General features: G+C 38.4%; 4 protein-coding genes across 6 annotated transcripts; 3 read left to right on the forward strand and 1 right to left on the reverse strand.

Annotated features, from left to right (window-relative positions):
- Positions 1-402: 402 nt before the first annotated feature.
- On the reverse strand, positions 403-8049 carry LOC104907972 (uncharacterized). Of its 3 annotated transcripts, XR_007272625.2 has the most exons (3): positions 6871-8042; positions 931-5885; positions 403-775 (listed from the first exon to the last, which is right to left on the reverse strand). XR_007272625.2 is itself a non-coding variant. In XM_019252716.3 (2 exons), the coding sequence occupies exon 1, from the start codon at positions 7556-7558 to the stop codon at positions 6905-6907; it is 654 nt and encodes a 217-aa protein (XP_019108261.1). In that variant the 5' UTR covers positions 7559-8049; the 3' UTR covers positions 403-775; positions 6881-6904. The 3 variants fall into 3 exon arrangements, 2 of the variants coding, with proteins under 2 accessions (XP_019108261.1, XP_010695302.1); XM_019252716.3 differs by lacking the exon at positions 931-5885 and having other exon boundaries at positions 6881-8049; XM_010697000.4 differs by lacking the exon at positions 931-5885 and having other exon boundaries at positions 6871-8015.
- Positions 4884-6097, forward strand: LOC104907971 (uncharacterized). The gene is made up of 2 exons (XM_010696999.3): positions 4884-5204; positions 5771-6097. Exons 1-2 carry the CDS (start codon positions 4884-4886, stop codon positions 5954-5956), a joined length of 507 nt encoding a protein of 168 aa, XP_010695301.2. The 3' UTR covers positions 5957-6097.
- A 12208-nt stretch (positions 8050-20257) lies between the features above and the next one.
- Positions 20258-22714, forward strand: LOC104907994 (uncharacterized). The gene is made up of 3 exons (XM_010697032.1): positions 20258-20786; positions 21214-21812; positions 22130-22714. Exons 1-3 carry the CDS (start codon positions 20258-20260, stop codon positions 22712-22714), a joined length of 1713 nt encoding a protein of 570 aa, XP_010695334.1.
- On the forward strand, positions 22715-23871 carry LOC104907993 (uncharacterized). Its single transcript, XM_010697031.1, has 2 exons — positions 22715-23311; positions 23413-23871. The coding sequence occupies exons 1-2, from the start codon at positions 22715-22717 to the stop codon at positions 23869-23871; spliced, it is 1056 nt and encodes a 351-aa protein (XP_010695333.1).
- The last annotated feature ends 1871 nt before the right edge of the window (positions 23872-25742 follow it).

Raw genomic sequence — 25742 nt, forward strand, 5'->3', positions numbered from 1 at the left:
GAACTTTTTGAAAAAAAAAGAATATGGTAATGAAAACTAGGGTAGCCTCTCAGAAAATAAAAGCAAATTCTTACGAAAAGAAAACCAATAAAAATTGCGAGTTTGTATATGACCACAGTCATCCAAAAGATCTGCTCCATGATTTGCCTTGCAAATCTCATAACTAAAGAAACAATACTTCTTTAGTTCTTTTTTTATTAGAAAAGATAATTGACCTGAAGACCAACTCCTGCTAATCTACTAACCCGCAGGGCACACCAGCTTAGAGGCTGGATACCAGGCTAAACAGTCCAGAAATAAATGCTCCAACATATTGTTGGAATAAAGATTCAAACCCTGGATAATGCCCTGAAATTCAAGGTGATATTCCACTGAACTACCACCTCTTCCCAACGAGCAATATTTCTTAAATGCGGAGTATCTTTTGATTATTACTAATTGACATTCTCATAATTATTTTGGACATCTCTTGGTAACCAGCCAAAACATAGTTACATCAATCCAAAATAACATCGAACAAAATGTAAGAGTATTAATCCTTCTAGTTTCAAAGAATGATCCTACAGAAAATGCAATTTAGATGGGAGGTCGTGGTGTGCCAGTTTGCAATAGGATATTTGGAGCTTCAAAACAGCCAATTTGCATCCAAATGGAATATCAGCTGATTAGTAACACGAAAGGATTAATTCAATCCATTTAGTATCAGCACCACAACTCTCCTCATCGGATTAGCCATCAGCGACCATCACCACTGGGCGTCACATTTGATAAAGCCCTGCAAGCAAAACCACACATTAGAGAAATGTAATCACGTTATTATGAATTATTGCATAAAAAAAAGGATTCTAATCATTTATATATTCATTATGTTTCGAATAATATAAGCAATACATTCTCTCCTTCCATTAACCAGTGTTAAAATTACAATACCTGTTTGGCATGTCCAACATCAAGTGTTTAGCACTAATTTCAGTAAGCTTTTCATCTATACTTTTGTCTGCCAAAGTTGATCCCACACAGCCACACCCATCACTTTTCTTTTCTTTTCTCTACTTCGCCACTCTCTTTAATATATGTGTTGTGTCTATATGAGTACATCATTTAAGCAGAAATGCTGGAGGAAATTCCAACTCCATGAACAAGTGAAGATTAAATATGTTTTCGTAACAATAGTAAATGCAACATCAATGATTGAGCACCTGCTCATATAGGGTCTTAATTCTTAAATGCTCACTAAGTGAAGAGATCACACCAGATGCCATGACTTGTCAGATATATTCACTTTGTATTAACCACTCATTCTAACTATATTCTCTCTTAAATGATAAGCCGTCTATTATCTAACCCTTCACAATACACACACACAAGAAACCAAGGACAGCACCACCATCACTCGCCACCAATTGTGCTGCTAGCTCGCTACAGGCGGAAGAACTGGTTCTATAGTCTATAAGGTGCAGAAAATACCTCTTTGGTGGCCACTTGATCTACCTCTCCCAAGACATTGTTGGTATACAAACTTCCTTCCTCAAAACAATTCAACACCTGCCCATTAATTGGAGAGGGGGGGGGGGGGGTCCCATATGAAACTCTGATATATCAATACCAAGCCGAACAGAGCCACAGATCAGCAAGCAGGGATTGTCAAATGGCCTTCATGCCTGACCCTCACAGCGAATCAGAGAGGGGGTGTTTGGGTTGCCAATGGTTTGCAGTTTCAGAGGAAAATCTGTTGTTTCCCATTTGACTACATGAACTCCAGCCTCCTATAATGTAAAATTGCGAACCACCTCCTTTAATCTAACTAGGCAATAAATACACATCATGGATATCGAGCAACTCTGATCACATCTGACATAAGTAACATTCAAATTACCATTCCAATCAATGGTGTCATATATGCCTTGACATATACAGGTAAAAGGTGTCTCCAGCATAAGAAGAGCCTTTCCCCTTACACTAGCTCGTCATTTAACAGTTTCAACCAGCTGATAGCTCATGATGGTTTACAGCAAAAGCAAGATGTCTACCATACTAACAAATACTCAATGATTAGATCATATCTCATCTGACAGTCAACTTGACACGCTTACAACAGTATACGAAAAGATGCATCAAATATATTTCTGATCTGACAAGCCAAAGCAGAAAAGCAACTGTTCTTCACATATCATGAAAGAACATATTCTTTTCACCCAGGAAGGGAACACTTCATCCAACAAAGGGGTAAAGAATAACTTTCCACCCACCAACGAAGGGGTGAAGAACAACTTTCAACCCACCAACAAAGGAGGACAAGAAAACCATACACATACACCCTTAGAAGCTATAAAGAGATGAATGTAAATCAACAGATGGCAGAAAGGAAGCTATTGTGCATTTGCTGGGCCAAGTATTGGTACGATCCCAAGTATTGGGCCAAGTAGGGATCCACCACATTTGATCCGGTTTTCACCAGGCAGCACTGCAGTCAATTCACTTAGAGAACAGATGGCAGAGAGGAAGCTATTGTGGATGACTTGAAGTCCAACCTTCCAAAGGCACACCAGCAGATGAAACTTCAAGAAGATGCTTCCCAAAGGGATGTCAGTTTTCAGGTGAGGGAAATGGTGTATCTCATATTTTCAGTTTTATAAGCAACACACTGTAGCTCGATGACTGAATGAGAAGTTGGCTCCTAGATATTATGGGCCCTTTGAGATCTTGCAAAAAGTGAGAGCTGTGGACTACAAATTTAAACTCCCCACCAACTCCTATCATATTTACTTTTAAATAAAATAACAGTTGACTACACAATAACTTATCACCTGAGATTACATAACCCAACAAGTCCAGATCTTTCTGGGACATAGGGAGTAGCTTGTTCCTATCACAAATGACTAGAATAAAGCACTATCAGTGTAAACATTACATATATAGTCTCTTATCTGTTAATAAATTGCGTACAAATTGAAAAAAGATTAGGCCCCTTGTCAGATCCGCCCTTAGATGTGAATATTGTAGGTGGATCTAGTAATATCACTAGAGGAAAAAATGCCCAAGTGCTCCAGTTGAAAGGAGCTTATTTACTCCGTTTTTAAGCGGAGTACTTGGCATAGGAGCCGATAGGAAAAGTTATTGGCTCTGATTTTGCTGAAATTAAAAAATCGGAGCCAATGTGGCCCAATATTTTTTTTTTGACATCATTTAGTCCTAAATGATCCCCAAACGGTTACATATGTATATAAGTACATTATTCATTGCGAATTAAGTTATTTATACAAATATAGAGAAAATATTGACTGAAATACATTTTTGTGTCAAAAGTAGTGTCAAATAGTCACTGAACTTCTACTTTCATTCTAATGCTGTACAAAAGGAGAAAGAGGCCACCAGTTCCTGCACCTAAGAAGAAACTAATCCTGTTCGCCGTCTGCCTCTCAATCCTTGAGAAGGCATCTATGATTAGAAACTCTAGGCTTCATCTGGGCAACTGTGGATCTTCTTGGTGGGTTTGCAATCACTCTAGACAAAACAGATTTTTGGGTCATAAAAATCATACTTCTGATAGAAAGTTCAAAGATGTTTAGTAGAGCTGTAGAAGTCACGAACTTGAGTGGCAACGCCAGTCTACTTGGACTCTGACAGATGCCGGGATCAATACTTTTCGGCTTCTGAAGATAAGTTTGAGTAAAGTTTGGACCATTCTGAAGTCCTTGTTCAGAAAACCGGGTCTAAATGGTAGAAAGTATAAATGCAAGCAGAAAAGAAAGACAAAAAATGGGACAAAAACATCTTCCAACTCGAAGATGGGTGAGTTCAGATGTGCCTATTTTACCTTATTTTTCTTGGTAATTTCTGTCAAGAAACGTAAGCAAGCTTCTTCAATGTCTACAGATTATGGCTGCAATAGCTTGTGTAGCTCTTTCATTAATAAAGCTCATACAACGTGACTTTGGTGAGATTGCACAAGGTGACTCTGACAAAAGAAACAGAAAGAGTGCTTTGATCATCTTTTATGGGTTAACCTTGGCTGAAGCCTCTTTGCCTTTACTAGAGAAAGTTTACTGGGAATGGAAGGTATACTGTAGTGAGTGAAGAGTTCGAATTGGGACCTTCTATTGTTTCAGTCAGGATATTTTTCTATGATGCTTATTCAAGATGTAGATGGGTGTTTTTGATGGAACTTCTAGCTTCAAATTCACCAGATGAACAGCTTATGGGTGCTCGGATTCTTCGAAGTTCTTCAATGAGTAAGCGATTTTCTGATGACACTCTACAGAAAATTGGAACAACTTTCTCAGGAGTTGAAAGACTAGTAGAGATGTTGAGCTGGAAAGACCCAGAAGAAGAGGAAATCAGACAATCAGGAGCAGAAATTTTGTCAAAAATAGCAGGGAAGAAACAGCATTCTCTTTGAGTTGCAGGAATTCCCGGTTCTTTAGAATCAATTTCATCTCTTCTTTATGTTAACAAGACATCAAATTTAACAATTGATGAGATTTGTAAGAATAATATCGTTCGTTGCTGATCATGAGCATTATGGGTTCTGGACATTCAATCATCTTGAACTAAGTCTTCTTAAGAAGCTTGCTCGAGACCATGATAACTGTGGAAAAATAGGGAACACACGAGCTCTCCTACCGAAAATTATATAATTCAAATGTGCACAAAATAGGTTTACTGAAGGATGATAATGTTGCGACATCAAATATTCAAACAGTGAAAACATCCCTGCAAGTTATAAAATGCTAGCGAACACGACAAGGAGGTACAGGAAAACAGCTTTGTAAAGAGATATCAGAGATTATTTTACATTCAGCAATATCAGAGATATATTAAGGTACGGAGAGAAACACCCGAATCTGCAGAAGCTCAGGATTGAGATACTGACTAGGTTAGCAATGGAAGATGACAAGACAAAGAGAATCGGAGGTACAGGTGGAATTATTAAAGAGTTGCTGAATATCTTTTTCAGGGAAGAGATGCCATCAGATCAAGTGCATGTTAGAACTGTAGCTGGTGAAGCATTAGTCATGCTTGCGTGGGAGACCAAGCAGAACTATAACTGTATCTTGAAACTAGGAGGAAAAGAGAAGCTTGTGAAAGCATTAGAAGATCCACAAGTTCGTTTTAATGCTGCAAGGATATTCAGAAATGTGTGCACCAATAGTTCAGAGGATTGCTTCATGGAGCTAAGGAGAGTTGGTGCAGCAGGACCCATGGTAAGTTCTATCAATTCATGAGAGATTATGTTAGAATGATTGATTGTGAATGTTCATTATCTTTATCGTTTTTGTATTTGGTTTTCAATTTCTCTGTTTTCCAAAAACAAAAAATAGAAAGAGTTTCCAATTTAATAGTTGTCGGTGTTCAAAATGAGCATGACTAGTATTACCAATGACTTAACCTTAAGTATCATATGACTTTTAAAATATTAGGACCAAATAGTAAGTACTTTTCAGTTGTTATTGATAATGAATAGGGCTTTAAACTAAACCGAATAACTTCTTTTGTCGATATTGAAAGTTATTCTAATAAGCTGAGAAGGACAAAGACTAAGCATGACTACCAGATAAACTAGGCCATATGAAGTTTGAAAACTGAAGATGGAGTGACTGTAAGTATGCCTATTCGTCTTTTTACCTGAAAATAACTTATCTAAACTTATTTAACCTGTGAATCGAAATTGAGTAGGCATTATTTGAGAAAATTTTCCTATGCAAACTTTCATAAGGTGAAAAGATCATTCAAAGGCAAAGGCCGATGTGTTCTCTTTTATGTAATGCAGGTTCTTAAGGGAATCATTACAGACGAAGACAAACTACAGGAAGTAACAGTTGGATTAGCAGCAAGAGCTTTCAAGTTCATCACTTACTCCGAATCGAGTGCCACGTTCGAGCAAGCTGGAATTAAAGAAAGTCAGATAGCAAATGTACTAGTACAGATTCTGAGGAAACACATACCCACCTGCTAAATACGCAGGTTTAACATTGAACTCGCAATTCGTATGATGCAAGAAAAGGAAACTAACGTTCGAATTTTCAAAAATCTAGGACTACAGAATCAGTTGGAGAATTTTTAGAAATAACGTCAGAGCTTGAGCGCTTTAACATATTTTCAGGTACAGCGGGATTAAGCAGGTTCAAGACACCAATGCACTCATTGGTTGAAAGTGCACAGAATTCACTCTGAAATAAGTGAAAGCAGGGGATTTAAGATTTTTCTCTCTTCTTTTTTGTCCTATTTATGTATATATTCCTATCGGGTGCTCAAAGATTTATGCATTTTTTTTTTGGGTTCAGTCTTGCCAAATAAGTAGGTTAATTGAACTCCCCTTTTCCTGAGTATTAATGATTACTGATGTACAGAGATATAATCATATAAGTAATTCATTTACGAATTTATTTACAAGCATTGCTTTAGTGCAAGATGACACAATTCGATCATTTTATTAGAAGATTTGCATCTTAACCCTTAACAGACAACTGTAAAATATACAAATAGCTCACGTCAAACCCTTGAATTGAAACTACAAAATTTAACAGATCAAAATCTCTATTTTAAGCACGACGAACTTGAAATATCTAAAGGCTAAGTTGTGAAATACCACAAAATATTTTTCACTTTCCATAAACGAAACACAACTAATGTTCCAATCTTCTAGCTTTTCCAGAAGACCAATGTACAAAAACATATTTCGCCCCCTAACAATGGCCACAATGAATAAAATTTAACAACACACTAATCGACATCTTCAAATCAAGAACATTAATTAGCACGTTATAAGAGCTAAAGAACTGTAGAACAAATCCTTACTCTATAAAAAATTTGCAGTAAACAAAAATATTAAAACATCCATAAATTATTCAATATCCAATAAGAACTCACCTAATTCTACCTTTTGCCATTGTGATCAACTACCTCATTCCATGACAACTATAGCTCCAACAGCTTTCAACTTCTCAATAATCTGCTCAGCTTCATCCTTCGGCACACCCCTCTTAAAAGTCGACGGCGTCTTCTCCACTAAATCCTTGGCTTCCTTCAATCCAAGATCAGTAAATGACCTTATCTCCTTAATAACTTTAAGCTTCGAAGCCGCTTCAAACGACTCCAATTTCAACTCAAACACACTCTTCTCTTCCTTCTTCTCTTCCTGGGCATCACCAGCAGCCGGTTTCGCTGCCATTTGAGCTAACCCTGCTACTGCCCCAGGATTCAATACCCCGATTACAGGAGGTTCATTTTCATTCATCCCCATTTTCTTCATCAAAATTGACCCTAAATTAGCTGCTTCTGCTAATGTTAGAGATGAAACTTCATCAACTAGCCTAAAAACTCTCTCACTTGGAGGACTACGGTGAGCCGTTGGATCAAAGTTTGATGGGTCATAATCTGCAGGGAGTTTTCTGGGATCAATTTCTACTTCTTCTACCTCTTCTTGTAGTGCAGATTGAGCATATGTGCGATAAATCAAATTAGGGTTTAGGGTTTTGGAAGTGATTATGGAAGAAAGATTGGGTTTTGGGAGGAACCCAGTTGGGAAATGTTGCCTCAATCTCAAAATTAAACTCATTCCTTGAAATGGAATAGTAAGATTTGATGAACCCTAATTTGTAAATTTGCGAAAGGAGAAATATAGATCGGCGGCAGGTGGCCGGAATTAAGAGAACATAAACAGTAAGTTTGTCCTAATGGTATGTTCGCCCCTTTTTCCCCTATTTTTTTATTTTTCTGAAAACATAAACAGTAATCTTTTGGGGGGTTTTTACTAGAAAGTGTTGATGAATAAGATGCAGTTGTTGAAAATATAGATGATTAGATTTTTTTTTTTTTTTTTAAGGAGAATATACATGATTAGATGGTTTTGTATTCCGTAATACTCCTAAGTTCTAGAAAAAGTATACTCCCAAATCTGGTATGGAGAGTTAGTTGCCCCTACTAGGAGTATTTTTGTTATTGATATTATTAATGAAGGGTGAAAGCGTAATTTCGTGTTTAAAACTTGTGTAGGACAGAACAACATAACATAAGAAAGAGAAGAGAGAGAAGAATATAAGACAACAACAGAAGAACTGGAAAGAGAGAAATTATAGTCGTTGGAAGAAAACAGAAGAAAGAAGAAAATTACGAGGGTAGAAATAAGCAAAATTTCCTGGGCAGAAGAAATAAGAAATTCTGGGAGTAAATTGGGGATGAGTTCTTCAATTCAACATGGTGATGGTGGTGGAGAAAACGATTTACCTGATGATGAAGATGAAGTACTGGAGCTGCCAAATGTGGATGTGGATGAAGAGAATGTAAGTTTGTTGTTATATATAGTATTTGTAGTGTATTGAATGTAGAGTAGTATGAAGATGAAGTTTTTTTTTTTAACAGATAGTTGGCTATTTTTTGCCTGAAATGTAAATATGTAGCTGTTGTAGCCTCAAAATCAACGGCTATGAAGTTGACACGTGGCCTCATCGCAACCTTACAAGTGGCACGTCCCTGCACTAGCAAAGTACATGGGTCAAAAGTTTGGATGGGCTAAAGTACACTTTTCTGGGGAGAAAGGTGTACTAACAAGCTTTCTTGTGGCCCAAACTTGTACTTAGGCCCAGTAAAGGTAAAGCCTATTTCTATAAAAGAGTGAGGTGTATTGACCAATCAGCACCTGCCACGTGTCGCAACATTATTGTTTAGTCAATCAGGTGCTCCCAAATTAGGGTGACATCAGTGTATAGCAGTCATCTCAAACAGTATAAATAGTCCTTGAAATCAGGGGAAAAGTACATTTTTCAGAGCATAGTACTATTATACTGCCATAAATTCTCTCGCTCTCTCTACTTTCTCTCTCTAAAAGTTCCTTCATATCCCTGATACCTGACTTAAGCTTCGGAGGGGGAAATACCACCCAAACCTGTAATCCCCCACAATTTTAAAGAATTTTTATAAATATATTAAAGTATTTATATGGTTATATTTAAATCCAAATGCGTTTGGAAAGTGATTTGACTATTTAAAAAGGTTGACTATTTTAAAAGTCAAATGAAATTATTTTTCATAACTTAATAAAATTAGAAATATTTTAATTAAGCGTGTTTTAATAAAGGTTTTGAATATTAAAGTATATTGAAAAAGAAGTTTAATGGAATCGAAAATCCAAAAAGGATATTTAAAGGGAAAGAAACATGTTGATGACTAAAGTCTTAAATTGTCCATCTTATTAGTCATCAAATTTCATTAAACATAATCTCTTTTCCTAAGCCCATAAAGGGAAGCCTTTATATAAATATCCTAAAAATCCAAATTTTTTCACCCTACACATTATTTTTCTCAAAACTCACGTCACTTTCTCTCTCCCTTCCTTCGACTTTTCTCTCTCTTCCTCGTGCGTCGTTCCTTCGACCTTTCTCTCTCAAATTTTGTTTCTTCTTCTTCAAGTAATGTTTCTTGTTCAACAAGAAACGTCACAAACCCTCCTCAAAAATCCGAAACGGTTGTTGCTGGGTTGCTGCCGTGTGCTGCTGCTGTGCCGGCGCCTTCTTTCCTCCTTGTTGTCGGTTGTTTTCTTTCTTCCTTCCTAAGATTCCATTAAAAGACTATTTTTTATGTTATTTTATTATTATTTAGCATGTTTACCAATTAAATTACTGTTATATATATATATATATATATATATATAATTAATTTCGGTTATTATAGTTTATATTATAATAAATTTCAGATTTATTATATTAAGTTTAGTTTTAGTTTTAATCAGGAAAATAAGAGTTTTTAGGGTTTTTATTTGCTAGAAATTAAAGAAATACTTCCTCCGTTTAGAAATAGTTGCACCATTTCTATTTTGTGCACTATTCATATCTTACACTTAGATTGTCTTTGGTGATTTATATTTTAGGAAAAACATAGTCATGTGGGATCTTGTTAGATTTGTCTCGATGTAAATTTTTTTAATATCAACTTTTTATAATTTTTACTTATTGATAATTAAAGATATTAATGGTTGAAATCATACATCGGCATGCGTGAAAAGTAGAAATGGTGCAACTATTTCTAAACGGAGGAAGTATATTATGAACTATGAGATTTGTTTAGTACGTAATTTTATATACGTTGTACATATTCTTAGAAGAGTTATTAGATTTTAAAAGTGCTGTAATTTCAGAAAAGAAGTATTTATGGAGTTTTTAAGGATTTTTGATTGCTAGAATAGTAGTACTATACTAGGAATTGAAAATAACTTAAGTTTGGAACTTAAAAACGATTTTTAAAACGTGTTTTAAGGGGTTTTAATCGTTTTAAAGCTGCTGTAATTTTTGGTTCAAGTTATTAATTGTAGTTACTTTATTTTCTAGGCGAAGATTACGTTGTAGGAGACTTTTAACGATTTAAAAGTGGCCTACAGGCTAGTATATACAAGGTACGTACATTATTTACGTGCTATGTGGCTTAGTACCATGTTTAAGGAAGGTTTAAATTTTTAGTATCATGTATAGGAACCTGTTTGTTCATATATGTGATTTCTGGAATTATTTTACATGTTATATGCCTGTGTGCAACATGTGATCTAGAATTGATGATGATTATCATATTGTAATGTTTGTATGGAATCATTGATGCAAGCATGTTAAGTTAGTTTATTTATTAATTCATGTAAGAATTAGTATATATTAAGTGAATCATGTAATGCATGTATTCATGAGAAGTATCATTTTATTATCTTATGAGGGCCGTGGACCTTATTTGGTAAATTACAAGTTACATCTATATAAAGGTAAAGTTATTGTTGGCTAGGTTCAACAAGTAAGTAAAGAATAAAAAGGAATTAAGTAGTCTTGGATTGTAAGTTGTGATCACTTGTTAATCCAAAGATAAAAGAAGTTCTGTTATGAATGTTTGATTATAAATTAGGTGTTACTTGTCTGTAAGTGTCAACACAAGTAAGAACATGTAAATAACGTAAAGTGTAACGAGAATAAGTTATATGCTTTAGACTGGTGCACGTCTAGAGTTGGACACTAAGGGTTGGAGTACATGGTGGTAGCCCATGTCTTTTCTAGGAATGGATTGATCACCATCCCTCTTTTATTTCAAAGGTTCCTTGATATCGCAGGTCACTCTGAAATGCGAAGTCGCGCCCGCATTTCACATTAGTAGTTAAGTCAACTCGTCTAATAATTATTCCATTAAAGTAATCAAAATGATGTTTGAGTATAGTTCAGTAAAAGTTGCATGCAGTTTATTATATGATTATTTATTATTAATTCTTGTACATTATTGTTTAGTATCATGTTTAGGAATATTTATATTTGGTATGTAGTACCCAGCTTTGCTGATTACGTGTTGTTTGTGTGTGTGATCATGGCTTTGCCTATTGATCCTGTGATGATCCTTCTGGTGAGCAGAGTCGATATTGCACTAACATTACAGGTTCGCAGATGTGCATCACATTGGGAATCTAGAGTGGAGTGACTATTTACATATCTAGCGTAGTTTAAGTTCTGTTTTCGTAGGAACATCTTTATTTCAGGTTGTGGTTTATTTTAAGTTGGTGTGTTTAAGTTTCAAACACTTGTCATTTATTTAGTAAGTTTTAATAAAGTTGGTTTTTAGTAAATTGTTTTCCGCTGCAAAATTCTGAATAAGCCGATACGTTATCACACGGGCGATAATGCCTGGGTAATTCTCTAAGTTTTATATTATATTAAGTTATTTCTGAAAAGAGAGAATTTTCGGGGTGTTACAAAGTGGTATCTGGGAGCTTTAGGTTATTTTAAGACTTATAGACGCCTAACTAGCTAGCTAGCTTATTAGTTATTTGAAGGAAACCTTAGAATTGCTCCTACTTATTCATTTCGAAAACTTATATAGAGTATTTTTTTTTTTAAGGCTGAATTTCTTTTCTAAACCAATTTTTTTTTTCGGGAAGCTGGATGATTCGAAATTTTTTTTTTTACTCAAAAAATTCTTTTCTTCTTCGAAATTTTTTTTCCAAACAATATAGTGTCACGATTTTTTTTTCTTTTCGAATATGTTGGAGACGGATTTTTTTTTCCTTTCTTTCTCGAAGACAACAGTTCGAAATTTTTTTTTATGTTACTCGAAAAAATTTTTTAGACACTTAACTATTATTAGTTTATAAAAAGTGTCTGCATTATATTTTATGCCTTTAAAGTTATATTATTGCATTGTGAGAATGGGTAGTATAGGAAGGGCATATATGATAGCAACATTATATGCCTGCATCAGGAAGTTAGTTCAGCATCATTATTATTTTCTTCCCTGCAAATAGTGCATTATTATCATTTCTTCCTGTGATGATGCATTATACTATTATACTTTCCTGCTATGATGCATGAATATTATTTTTCCTTCCCTGCTAACTGTTTACATTTTCTTGCCTGCAAAGTGTTATATGTTCAGGCCTTTGTTTTTGTTTACCCCTATTATTTTGTGGGAACATGTTAGAGAGAGTGCTAAACCACTATGGTTTATTATGTTGTAGCTTTTCAATCATGTCCGCTAATCTAGGAAGCTATTTTAACCCCATCATCCTGAGCGACGACGAAGTCGACAAGTTTCATGCACCTAACGACCATAGAGAGTATACAAATCTACACTGGACGATGCGATACATCTTAAGAAGAGGTTTGCCTAGTGATGATGAGATGATATTAGAAATGGACCATGCTCGAGGCACCACTAGGGAAGATATCTACCATGCTTACTTCATGTATGAAACGGAGACTAAACCTAAAGAGGATGAGGATACCATACCCATTAGAAGATCAAAGATACGAAGGAAGTTCATTGACTATGATGAGGATGGGGAAGAAGAGGACTTTGAGGATGCTACATTCATGCCTGATCAGTATAAGGAAGCTGAGGATAAAGATAGCAATGTAGTGCCATAGGGTTATACATATACTTATATTTTTTTATATACAGATATACATAGAATATTAGTTATAGGAATAATGTTGGAGGTGTGCCAACAAGGACAGAGGTGTTTTATAGAGTTATTATTTTAGGAAATATATATACTATGATGTTACTTTCATTTTTATAATTTTACCCTTTTATGGAAGAATAAAAATATTATTTAGTTTATTTGAGTGAGTAAGAATTTATTTTGGGCACGTGATGGGAATATTTTTTTATTTAAATTTTCATTATGTGATCATATTTTTTTTACTTGCTCAATTCTACTTCATGTTGATATGAATATATTTTACGTGAACAATTATGTGATCATTAGAGAACACTTCATGTTGGAACTTAGTGGAATTGTTTGTTGATGCGATCTTTAATGATCAAATCAAATGTTGCCTTATTAGATGACTATGTAAGTTATACTGGAACCTAAGTAGAGTTATATTACTTTCAGGTCCCAGAGTAGAATGGCCAACAATACTGATTTAGCTGCTGCTATTCGCCTCTTGGCAGAGAAACTGACTCAGGAAAAGGTTGAACGTCCTGAGACTGCCGGAGAAATGTTCGAAAGATTGGCCAAAGTTAAACCACCCTACTTTAAGGGACAATCTGACCCTACCTTCTTAGAGAATTGAATTAGGGAATTCGAAAAGCTATTTGAGGTAGTGAACTGCCCTGCTAATATGAGAGTAGGTCAGGTTGTATTATATCTGAAGGATGAGGCTGACCTATAGTGGAGAGAAAATGGTGCCAGATTGAGCGTTGTCGAGGGATTCAATTGAGAAGCCTTTGTTGTTGTTTTGAGGGGAAAGTTTTGCCCTGCCTTTATGAGAAAACAAAAAGCTCAAGAGTTCATCAACCTTAGAATGGGTAGTATGACTAAATCTGAGTACTATAGCAAATTCATAGCCCTGTCTAGGTTTGCACCTGAAGTTGTAGCCACTAAGGAGCTTAAGGCTCAGAGGTTTGAGCAAGGGTTAACTGATGAAATTCAATTGGGACTAGGAGGTGAGACCTTTACATCCTTAGATGTGGTGTATAGGAGAGCTTCGCATATCTATGGGTTGCAATCAAGGAGAGATAAGAAAAATGGGATAGTTGGTGAGAAGAGGAAGGGTGTAAATGCTGGGGGAAACCAGGGGAATTTCAAGAAAAACCGAAATGGTAATGGGAATTTCCAAGGGAGAAATAACCAGAATAATCGCAAGGGTAAACCTGAGAGAGTGCACCACTGCAAGTTCTGTGACAAAAACCATCCTAGGAAAGACTGTAAGGGGGAATTAGTAACCTGTAACTACTGCCAAAAGAAGGGCCATAGGGAGTATGAGTGTTTCTCCAAGCATGGTAAAGATCTGAAGAGTCAAGGAAATGGTAACCAGGTTAGGACAGGGTCCAACCAGTCTGGGAACAGGGTCCTAGGCCTGGAGGTTAGCAGAATAACCAAGGAAACTATAGTAAGCCTGCAAATGAGAATCCTAACAAGAACAAGCCTGCAGGAAAAATGTTCGTGATGAGTCGTAACGAAGCTGAGAGGTCTGCTGATGTGGTCATTGGTAATTTTTCTATTAATTCAGTCTTTGTTAAAACGCTATTTGATTTGGGGGTGACTTATTCTTTTATATCGTCTTCTGTCCTAAAGAGTCTGGGGTTAGTAGAATTCGAATCAATTGACTTGTCTATTAGTATTCCTACCGGGGAAGTCATAAAGTGTACTAAGCTGTTCAAAAACCTGCCTTTGAAGATAGGAGGGAGTGTCTTTCCATCTGACTTAATTGAATTCAACTTGGGAGACCTAGATGTGATTCTTGGGATGAACTGGTTGAGCCTTTACAAGGCTAACATTGATTGTGAGATTCAAAAGGTGGTGTTGAGAAATCCTTCGGGAAAATTGACCTCCTATAGACATTTTTGGAAACCCAAGAAGTTTGGAGTTATCTCTGCTATGCAAGTGAGGAAGTTGATGAGAAAGGGGTGTGAGATATTCTTCTGTAGCGTGCAGGATGTGAGTAAGGAAGCTGAGTTAAAACTTGAGGATGTCCCAATAGTGAACGAGTTTATGGATGTATTTCCGAGTGAGATTTCAAGTATGCCATCTGCTAGAGCTGTTGAGTTTACCATAGACTTAGTTCTGGAACTGCACCTATATCTAAGGCACCCTATAGAATGGCACCTCCTGAGATGAGTGAGTTAAGACGCAATTGCAAGAACTTTTGGATAAGGTTATATAGGCCAGTGCATCACCTTGGGGAGCTCCTGTGTTTTTGTGAAGAAAAAGGATGGAGTATGAGGTTATGTATGACTATAGGGAGTTGAACAATGTTACCATCAAGAACAAGTACCCTTTGCCTAGAATAGATGACCTATTCGACAATTGAATGGAGCGAGTGTGTTCTCGAAGATTGACTTACGTTCGGATATCTAATTGAGGGTAGCTGATAAGGATGTACCTAAGACTGCCTTTAGAACGCGTTATGGTCACTAGAGTTCACTGTAATGCCATTTGGGTTAACCAAGCTCCTGCATATTTATGGACTTGATGAATAGGATCTTTCATGAGTTTTTGGATAAGTTCGTAGTGGTTTTCATTGATGACATTTTGATATATTCGAGGAATGAAACCGAGCATGATGAACATTTGAGGATTATTTTGGAGACTTTGAGGAAGAACCAACTATATGCCAAGTTCTCTAAGTGTGAGTTTCGTTTGGAGAAAGTAGCATTTTGGGTCACTTTGTGACTAAGGAAGGAGTCTCAGTAGATCCTGCTAAATTCAAGCTGTGAGTGAGTGGCCAACTCCAAAGAGTGTGTCAGACATTAGGAGTTTCTTGGGTTTAGCTGGCTATTATAGGAGATTTGTGAGAGATTTCTCGAAGATAGCAAGACCTATGACAATTTGATGAAAAAGGAGTCAAGTTTGAGTGGAATGGAAGTGTGAGGAAGCTTTCAGATCTTGAAGGATCGTTTAACCACTGCACCTGTTTTAACCCTACCTGATGGAATGAGGGTTTGAGGTCTATAGTGATGCTTCGAAAAATGGTTGGGTTGTGTGTTCAACAGAATGGTAAGGTAATAGCTTATGCATCGCGTCAATTGAAACCTTATGAGGCTAATTACCCTACCCATGATCTAGAGTTAGTGCCATAGTGTTTGCATTGAAAATTTGGAGACATTATCTTTATGGAGCAACTTGTAAGATATTTACAGACCATAAGAGCTTGAAGTACATTTCACCCAAAAAGACTTGAATATGAGGCAGAGAAGATGGCTGAGTTGATTAAGGATTATGATCTAGACATCCAGTATCATGAGGGGAAAGCAAATGTGGTGGTATGCCTTAGTAGGAAATCGAGTCATAGCTTGAGTACTTTGATAGTCCCTGAGGAGTTGTGTCGAGATATGCAAAGGTTGAGCCTAGAAATTTTAAATCCTGGGGAAAGTGAGGCTAGACTTATAATACTCTTTCTTTGGGTGTGTCGTTTTCGACGAGATTATTGAGGGTCAAGTTGGGATGAGCACTAGACAAGATAAAGGAGAAATGAAGCAAGGAAGGAAGTAGACTTCAAGATTCATGATGATGGGAGTCTAAGGTTTAAAGGGAGGTGGTGTGTACCACAGAAGTGCAATGACCTTAAGAGACGCTTATGGATGAGGGGCATAATACTCCATATTCTGTGCACCCTGGGGGTGACAAGTTGTATAAAGACCTTAAGGTTATCTATTGGTGGCCAACATGAAGCGAGAGGTAGCTGAATATGTGTCTAAGTGCTAACCTGTCAGAAGTGAAGATAGACCATAAGAGACCATGGGGAAGTTCAATCGTTAGAGGTCCTGGATGGAAGTGGGATTCTATTTCTATGGACTTTGTGACTGCCTTACCAAGACGAGAGTGGAAATGAACCATTTGGGTTATTGTGGATAGACTGACCAAGTCCGCCGTGTTCATACCTATTAAGGAGACATGGAAAAGAAGCAACTCGCTAAGACCTATATCAAGCATGTAGTGAGATTGCATGGAGTTCCAAAGGACATTATTTCTGACCGTGACTCTAGATTCTATCAAGTTTTGGAAAAAGGTCCAATAAACCTTGGGACAACATTAAAATGAGTACGCCTTTCACCCTGCGACCGATGGTCAGACTGAGAGGACTAATCAGACTATGGAGGAATGTTGAGACTGTGCATGATTTTCAAGGAAGTTGGGAGGACCAATTAGATTTGATTGAGCTTTCTTACAACAATAGTTACATGCGAGTATAAAGATGGCACCTTTTGAGGCATTATATGGACGGAAATGTAGGAGTCCCATTTGCTGGAATGACTTTAGTGAAAATATAGTCTTGGGGACTGAATTTATTGAGGAGACCGTTAAGAATATTCGACTAATTCAGGCTCGAATTCAAGCTGCGCAAGCTAGGCAGAAAAGGTATGCAGATTTAAAACGCGCGAAGATGAGTTTGCTGTAGGTGATAAAGTATTCTTGAAAGTATCACCCACTAAAGGCGTTATGAGATTTGGGAAAAAGGGCAAGCTAAGTGCTAAATATGTAGGCCCATATGAGATTTTGGAGCGCATTGGGAAAGTAGCTTATAGATTGGATTGCCAATGGAGTTTGAAAAGATGCATGATGTATTTCATATATCCCAACTTAAGCGCTACATCCCTGATGAGCGTCATGTGTTAGAGCCTGAAGAGTGCAGATAGATAGTAGCCTCACATATGAGGAAAGACCTGTCAAGATTCTCGACAGGAAAGTGCGTAGTACCGCAAAAAGTGTTCATATTGTCAAAGTTCTTTGGTCTAACCACGAGTCAGAAGAGGCAACGTGGGAAGCCGAAGATGATATGAAGAAAAAGTATCCAGACCTATTCCTTGAGGTGAGTTACGAGGGCGTAACTCGTTTTCTTTAAGGGGGTAGAATGCGATAAATTTGCGCTTTTGTCTATTTTTATGAATTTTCATGTCATATGTATGCCTATGTCGGGAATTTGCACATGTTAGTGCAAAAGAAGTAGATCTCCGCATAAGAAAAGTGTTCATAAGTAACACAAGTGTTTTAAAAATGGGAAAGTGCACAAGACACTACCTTTCTTCAAAATTTTCGAAAGATAGTTCAACTTTTGAAAGTACGAGGTTTTGTGTAAGTTTCGGGACGAAACTTCTTTTAAGGGGGTAGACTGTAATCCCCCACAATTTTAAAGATTTTTATAAATATATTAAGTATTTATATGTTATATTTAAATCCAAATGAGTTTGGAAAATGATTTGACTTTTAAAAAGGGTTGACTATTTTAAAAGTCAATGAAATTATTTTTCATGCTTAATAAAATTAGAAATATTTTAATTAAGCATTTTTAATAAAGTTTTAATATTAAAGTATATTGAAAAAGAAGTTTAATGGAATCGAAAATCCAAAAGGATATAAAGAGAAAGAGTCATGTTGATGACTAAAGTCTTAAATGTCCATCTTATTAGTCATAAATTTCATTAAACATATCTCTTTTCCTAAGCCATAAAGGAAGCCTTTATATAAATATCCTAAAAATCCAAATTTTTTCACCCTACACATTATTTTTCTCAAACTCACTTCACTTTCTCTCTCCTTCCTTCGACTTTTCTCTCTCTCCTCGTGCGTCGTTCTTCGCTTTCTCTCTCAAATTTCGTTTCTTCTTCTTCAAGTAACGTTTCTTGTTCAACAAGAAACGTCACAAACCCTCCTCAAAAATCCGAAACGGTTGCTGCTGGATTGCTGCCGCGTGCTGCTGCTGTGCCGGCGCCTTCTTTCCTCCTTGTTGTCGGTTGTTTTCTTTCTTCCTTCCTAAGATCCCATTAAAAGACTAGTTTTTATGTTATTTTATTATTATTTAGCATGTTTACCAATTAAATTACTGTTTTATATATATTTAATTTCGGTTATTATAGTTTATATTATAATAAATTTCAGATTTATTATATTAAGTTTATTTTTAGTTTTAATCAGGGAAATAAGAGTTTTTAGGGTTTTTATTTGCTAGAAATTAAAGAAATATATTATGAACTATGAGATTTGTCTAGTACGTAATTTTAAATACGTTGTACATATTTTCAGAAGAGTTATTAGATTTTAAAATTGCTGTAAATTAAGAACAATATGCTGTTTTTTCAGGTTAATCCATGGTAGGATGCTGCGTTGCCGCCTATGGGGCAGTCCCAGGAAGGTTGTCCAAGGACAAGTCGGCCTCCTCGGCAAGAGAAGACAAAGCCTAGTCTAAAGGAAAGCAGCCAGCCATTAGTGAACCTAGAAGGAAAATGGACTGGAAGTTGGTAGTTCGTCCGGGAGATAACATTCCTCCTATTGGTCACATGATGGAGACGGATGCTAAGGAGTATTTGGAAGCCAAGAGGGCAGCTGCTCTCCAGCATGCGGCCTCAAGGTCTACTCCCTATATGAAGGATCCCCCATTAAGGGTTCCGTCCAGAACAGAAGGAAGAAGTCCAAGACCTTTGGCTGTTCAGCTAAGGCAGGAAAAAAACGATTTTGCAACAGATGGTGTATAGGCGTCAGGCCTTAGCCAACACTTCCTCAAACCCAGTGTTGAAGGAATATCGCCGGGAGCACATACCCACTGAGGGACATGTTGGGGCACTCAGGATTAACTGGCCGACTCCCTTCTCAGCTAGAATCATGGAGTCCCCCCTATTTCCAAAGGTTGAGCTTCCAACAATAGAGCCCTTTGACGGCACTACAGATCCGAATGATCACTTGTCAGCATACAAACACCAGATGTATGTTCAGGGAGTTGATGATGCTACATGGTGCAAGAACTTTCCAGCCACGTTGAAAGGGGTAGCTCAAAAATGGTTTAACAATCTTCCGCCTAACTCGGTGAATAATTTTACTGAGCTAAGTATCTTGTTTACCAGCCATTTTGTCGCAAATCGACAAGAGCAAAAGACCAGCATGCATCTAGGAAAGGTCGTCCAAGGACCTAAGGAAGCTCTAAGAAGTTATGTGAAGAGATTTAACCAGGAAGCATTGTAGATCTAGGATCTAAACGCGGAACTAGCATTTGACACTTTCATCCGGGGTCTAAGACCTGGAAGTTTTAAGTTCGATTTGGTGAAGAAGAAGATATCCACCTTGACTGAGGCTCTGCAGGAGGCCGAAGCCTTTATTCATGCTACAGAAGTTTGTGCTGAAGCAAAACAGCCAGAGGCAAAGAAAGTTGAAGAAACCATCCAGCCGAAAAAGAGCATCCCCAAGAAAGCTGAAACTTGGGCGGTGACTTCAATGACAACTTCATCTAAAAAAAGCAAGAGATCTGAACCGGCATCATCAGCTGAGCCTATGGAGTTCAAGAAAGATCAGTAATCCATCCTCATGGAGATCAAAGATCACTTTGAGCTTAAGGCGCCAGCAGAAATGAAGACGCCTTACTGGAACAAAGATAAAAGCAAGTACTGTCATTTCCACAAAGATTGCAGTCATGAAACGAATGAGTGTAAGCTTCTGAAAAGAGCCTTGGAGGGCTTAGCTCGCAAGGGTAAAATGAACTCCTATTTACCTCAGGTAAGTAGAAAATTCCAGAAAAAAGACAATCGTCAAGGGAGAAGAAAAGATGATGAAAGCATTGACGAAGATGTAGTGCTAGTGATTTCTGGAGGATTTGCAGCAGGAGGTCCTACAAATCGCGGCCACAAGAATTATTTGCGGGAACTCAGCCAGGTCATGCTCACCAACCAGGCAGAGTATGATCCTTTCCCCAAAATTGTGGTCAGCGAGCAGGATCGTGGGAAGATAAGAACACCTCATGATGACCCACTGGTTGTAGAGATGAAAATTGCAAATCTCAGGGTAAGACGGATCCTGATTGATACAGGGAGTACTACCGATATCATCAGTGCGGATTGTTTGTCAAGGTTGAAGTTTGATAAAGGAAATTTAGTACCCGTCAATCATCCTATTATTGGATTCGGAGGAGGAGTCATTCATCCCACGGGGACAGTCACTCTACCCGTTAGGGTAGGGCCGCTCGAACGCTCTTTGTGAAATTCTTGGTGGTATGAGATTTGACAGCCTATAATGTCATCCTCGGACGACCCACCTTGAACCACATCAAGGCTGTCATAGTGATTCATTTGATGCTTATGAAATTCGAGTGTGATGAAGGAAAGATTGGATCCCTATATGGCGATCAGCAAGCAGCAAGAGAATGCTACCTCACCACTCTAAAACCATCATCATGGAAAGGAGAAAAGGCAAAGCGGCCAAAGGCCATAGAAGAAGAACCTGCCGAAATAGTAAAAGGCCAGATAAGTGAGCTTCGAATGAAGTAGGGAAAGCTCAAGAGAAGGTTCCTCAAGAAGGCAGGCCGTCCATACTCTTGCTGAGCAAGAAGAGGAAATGCCTAGCCATCAAGGAAGAGAAGGCTTCCTTGGAAGAAGTGATGGCCAATATGGGCATGGGACTAGAACGTCCACAACCGGTGGAAAGACCAGTAGAGATTTGTCTAAATGAAGAACGTCCAAAAAGGATGCTAAAAATAGGAATAGTTCTAGGTTCTCAGACCAAAGACGAATTGATCACGCTGTTGAAGGAGTTTGAGGACGTTTTCGCATATACCGTTGAGGAGATGCCGGGGATTGATCTCGAGGTTGCTGTGCACAAGTTGAACATAGATCCGGGGCAGAAGCCAGTCCGGCAAAAGAAAAGGCACTTGGGACCAGCCAGGAACCAATCTGTTGATCAAGAGGTCCAAAAGCTTTTAAAGTCAAAGTTCACCCGGGAAACCTTTTATCCGGATTGGATTGCTAATGTGGTCATGGTCCCCAAGCCGAACGACACCTGGAGGATGTGCGTTGATTATACCAATTTGAACAAGGCTTGTCCGAAGGACAGTTTCCCGTTGCCTATCGATCGGTTGGTTGACTCCACGGTTTGAACAAGGCTTAGCTTTATGGACGCCTATTCAAGATTTCACCAGATTCCTATGTGGCCTGAGGACCAGGATAAAACCTCGTTCATTACTAAGAAGGGTCTTTATGGCTGGCTAAGGATGCCTTTCGGCCTCCAAAATGCACCGGCCACCTTTCAGAGGCTCATAAACACGGTCTTTCAGCCACAGTTGGACGGAATATGGAGGCTTATATTGACGATATGATCGTCAAAAGCCGAAAGGAGATGGATCATCTGGAAGATTTGTGAGAGACATTCCTGACTCTCAGAAAATACAAGTTAAAACTCAATCCGCAGAAATGTGTGTTTGGTGTAGTTGCAGGGAAGTTCTTAGGGTTCTTGGTCGATCAACGAGGAATTGAGGCCAACCCTGACAAAATACAAGCAATTCTAAATATGACTTTTCCATCCACGATTAAAGAAGTCCAGCGTCTGACGGGGTGTCTGGCCGCCCTTGGACGATTTCTATCTAAGTCTGGCGATAAGTGTCATCATTTCTTCGCAACAATAAAGAAGAATGCAAAATTTGAGTGGAAGGAGGAAGTAGAAGAAGCTCTTCAGCAAGTAAAAGAGCACCTTCGGCAATTGCCCTGGCTTATCAGCCCCGCTGAAGGAGAAAGATTATATGTATACTTGGCCGTATCTCCATTCGCGGTTAGTGCTGTTCTCTTAGCTGAAAGGGAATCAGTACAAATTCCCGTCTACTTTGTTAGCCATGTGCTAAAAGATGCTGAGGGCAGGTACTCAATGATAGAGAAGTTCGGCCTGGCACTGCTTATGGCCAGCCGGAAGCTAAGACCATATTTTCTTGCTCATAGTATCCTCGTCTATACTGATCAGCCTTTAAAGCAAGTTTTGCATAAGATGGATGCCTCTGGATGAATGCTAAAGTGGGTTGTGGAGCTCAACATGTTTGACTTATCGTTTGAGCCCATAAAAGCGATCAAAGGGCAAGCCTTGGCAGACTTCATTGTAGAGCTTACTCGGCCTCCAATAGAGTGCGTCCAGGACCCAGCGGAAGGAAAGCAACATTGGACCCTTATGGTGGATGGGTCGTCCACTGCCAATGGTTGTGGAGCTGGGATCATTTTTCAGTCACTAGAGGGAGATAAGTTTGAATATGCCATGAAATTTCAGTTCCAGGCTTCAAACAATGAAGCAGAGTATGAAGCTCTTTTAGCCGGCATCAAAATGTGCAAAGCGGCCGGAGCCATGGAAATTGAAGCAAAGACGGATTCTCTGCTAGTAGTCAGTCAAGTCAATGGAGATTTTGAATGCAAAGAAGCATCCATGAGTAAATACATAAATCTGATCAAGGAACAAATAAAAAAACTAAAGCGGTTTGTGCTCGACCAAGTACCAAGGTCGGAAAATCATCAAGCGGATGCTCTCTCCAAGCTAGCCAGTTCGGCCGAAGGAGATGTGCCAATAACTGTGTTCTGGGAGATCAAGTCGGCCAAAAGCATTGATCAAAAGGAGGTCTTGTTTCTCAGCCGAGAAAACGTATCGATGACCCCCATTATTGAAAAAAGCAAACCGGACGATTGCCCACTGACCCCTTGGAAGCTAAGTATGTAAAGGCTAGGGATAAATGGTTTGAACTGTGGGATGAAACTCTTTACAAAAAAGCCTTCAACCGGCCTCTCCTCAAGTGCATCACTAGAGAGGACGGGTTAGAGGTCCTGAAGGAGCTGCATGAAGGAGCTTGTGCTTCCCATATTGGGGGAAGAGCGTTAGGGGAAAAGGCCTTAAGGACTGGCTATTACTGGCCGACCTTGAAGGAGGATACTTTGCTTTATGCAAAGAAGTGTGATAGTTGTCAAAGGCATGGCAACATTTATCAGAAGTCTTCCAACTATCTAACTCCGGTTCTTTTTCCCCCTCCCTTTGCCAAATGGGGGATGGATATTCTTGGCCCATTTCCTGTGGCAGCCGGCCAGAAAACATTTGTTATAGTAGCCGTCGACTACTTCACAAAATGGGTGGAGGCTGAAGCAAAGAGAGGAATCACCACCAACGATGTGAAGGGGTTCGTCTAGAAGAACCTCATTACAAGGTTTGGGATGCCTCAGTCCATTGTTTTTGACAATGGGCCGCAATTTGAAACGCCCAAGCTCCGTGAATGGCTGGCCAATTAGGGTATTAAAGCCCACTTTGCTGCAGTTGCCCACCCCTAGGCCAATGGACAAGTTGAAGCCTTCAACAAAATTTTATCAGCAGGAATTAAAAAGAAGCTAGATAATTCAAAAGGATTGTGGGTAGAAGAGTTACAGTTGGTTCTATGGTCGATTAAAACAACAGCCAAGAACTCAACTGGAGAAACTCCATTCATGCTCGTCTATGGCGCAGACGCCGTCCTCCCCATTGAAATTGAAGAACCAACTCTGAGGGTCATGTTGTATTCAGAAGAGGCCAACTGAGCTGCTCTCCGGACGGCTTTGGATCAGGTTCCTGAAGTAAGGGGGCAATGCTCTGTTAAGGATGCAACTTTATAAATTAAGAATGACTCAAGAATTTAACAAGAGAGTGGCTAGGCGGCCATTGAAGGAGGTTGATATCGTCTTGAGAAAAATGGAAGCAGTTGGCCGGGCCAAGGAGTTGGGTAAGCTCACTCCGAACTGGGAAGGACCTTACAAGATTGTCCAAGAAGTTCAGAATGGTACCTTCCGTCTAGAGCATATCGACGGTCGTTCTGTTCCTAGGATGTGGAACTCTGATACTTTGAAAAATACTTTCTTTAAGATAGCTCAAAGAAGTGTAATCTTTTGCTAGTACACATCAAAGAAAAAGTAGAAATGTATACATGTATCTTGGCTCCCAGCCAAGCAAAATTCATATAATATAAATCTATTTCATCTCCTATGACTGTCTCTTTGTTTGATATGTTTGCCTTATTTAGTCGTCTAAAGGTACATACCATCGGCCAAACCGATATACAAAGCAGAACAGCAATTAAGAGCATCTTCTATTAGGAAACCGGTCAACATGTTACCATCCTATAAAGGATAGCACTTGATATAGGCCTAAGAAATTAGTTGACTTAAAGAGTTAACATCTCCTAAGAGAAGGCGACTGGAATTAGGACGCTTTAGTAAAGGCGTCTTACTTTCCGTCTAGAAGCCATACCCTGAGATAACAACCTTAGTAAAGGAACAAGTTATTTCATATCTTAAACAAGGATGGACGAGTTGCCATAAACTTCATGAAATGTTCAAGTTATCTAGCAAATTATGGTCATTCTCCTTCTTGAACCAAAGAAAGGTCACTAAGACCTCTTCGTCCAAGAAGGGGGGCATATATGGACTAAACATACTGCAGATAACCAAGTCCTTGTACAAAAAAGTTAGTATTACAAGCTCTAACGAACGATACCCAAATTTCAGGCCGAACAGTTTTTTTTAACTCGGCATATCTGATAAATGAATTAAAGTCTTCGGCCAATGAGCGCTGATTGCATAGGCGGAATTATTTTGGTTGCATAGGCCGAATTATTTTCGTACTTAGCATTGTTGTTCAGAATAATTGGTTTAAATGGTAGACGTCATAAGTATGAGATTCTGAGACAAAGATGTAAAAAAGAAACTCTTTTATAGATAAGTAAAATAGCAAATTACAACTTAGTCTAAAAAATACAATAAACAAAAAATCCTACAAAGTTAAGTACAAAGGGACTACGGCCAAGACTAAGGAAAGGAAAAGCTAAGCCTCTGGAGGATCAGTGTTATCCTCGTCTTGAGCTTCAGGGTCACCTTCTTCTTCACCTTCTTCGTCGTCCGAAGAATCCTGAAAGGTTGGAAGTTCCTCCCCGGCCACAATGGCCTTGTGAAGACTTTCTTGGAAGTTCAGCCGGCGGACGAATCTTGGGATATCATCCTCCTCGACCAGCATCTCGAAGGCCTTCACAGCTCAG

Source organism: Beta vulgaris, chromosome 3 (assembly GCF_026745355.1).
Source record: "Beta vulgaris subsp. vulgaris cultivar EL10 chromosome 3, EL10.2, whole genome shotgun sequence".
In the NCBI taxonomy this organism is placed as follows: domain Eukaryota; kingdom Viridiplantae; phylum Streptophyta; class Magnoliopsida; order Caryophyllales; family Amaranthaceae; genus Beta; species Beta vulgaris.

Excerpts from the sequence above, each read along its gene's own strand:
- LOC104907972 (XM_019252716.3), bottom strand. The coding sequence starts at position 7,558 with ATGAGTTTAATTTTGAGATTGAGGCAACATTTCCCAACTGGGTTCCTC.
- LOC104907994 (XM_010697032.1), top strand. The coding sequence starts at position 20,258 with ATGGAGATCAAAGATCACTTTGAGCTTAAGGCGCCAGCAGAAATGAAG. Across the intron at positions 20,787-21,213 it reads CGATATCATCAGTGCGGATT|GGAAAGCTCAAGAGAAGGTT; the intron begins GTTTGTCAAGGT and ends CGAATGAAGTAG. Across the intron at positions 21,813-22,129 it reads ATCGGTTGGTTGACTCCACG|AAATGTGTGTTTGGTGTAGT; the intron begins GTTTGAACAAGG and ends CTCAATCCGCAG.
- LOC104907993 (XM_010697031.1), top strand. The coding sequence starts at position 22,715 with ATGCTAAAGTGGGTTGTGGAGCTCAACATGTTTGACTTATCGTTTGAG. Across the intron at positions 23,312-23,412 it reads AAAGCATTGATCAAAAGGAG|GCTAGGGATAAATGGTTTGA; the intron begins GTCTTGTTTCTC and ends AAGTATGTAAAG.
- LOC104907971 (XM_010696999.3), top strand. The coding sequence starts at position 4,884 with ATGGAAGATGACAAGACAAAGAGAATCGGAGGTACAGGTGGAATTATT. Across the intron at positions 5,205-5,770 it reads TTGGTGCAGCAGGACCCATG|GTTCTTAAGGGAATCATTAC; the intron begins GTAAGTTCTATC and ends TATGTAATGCAG.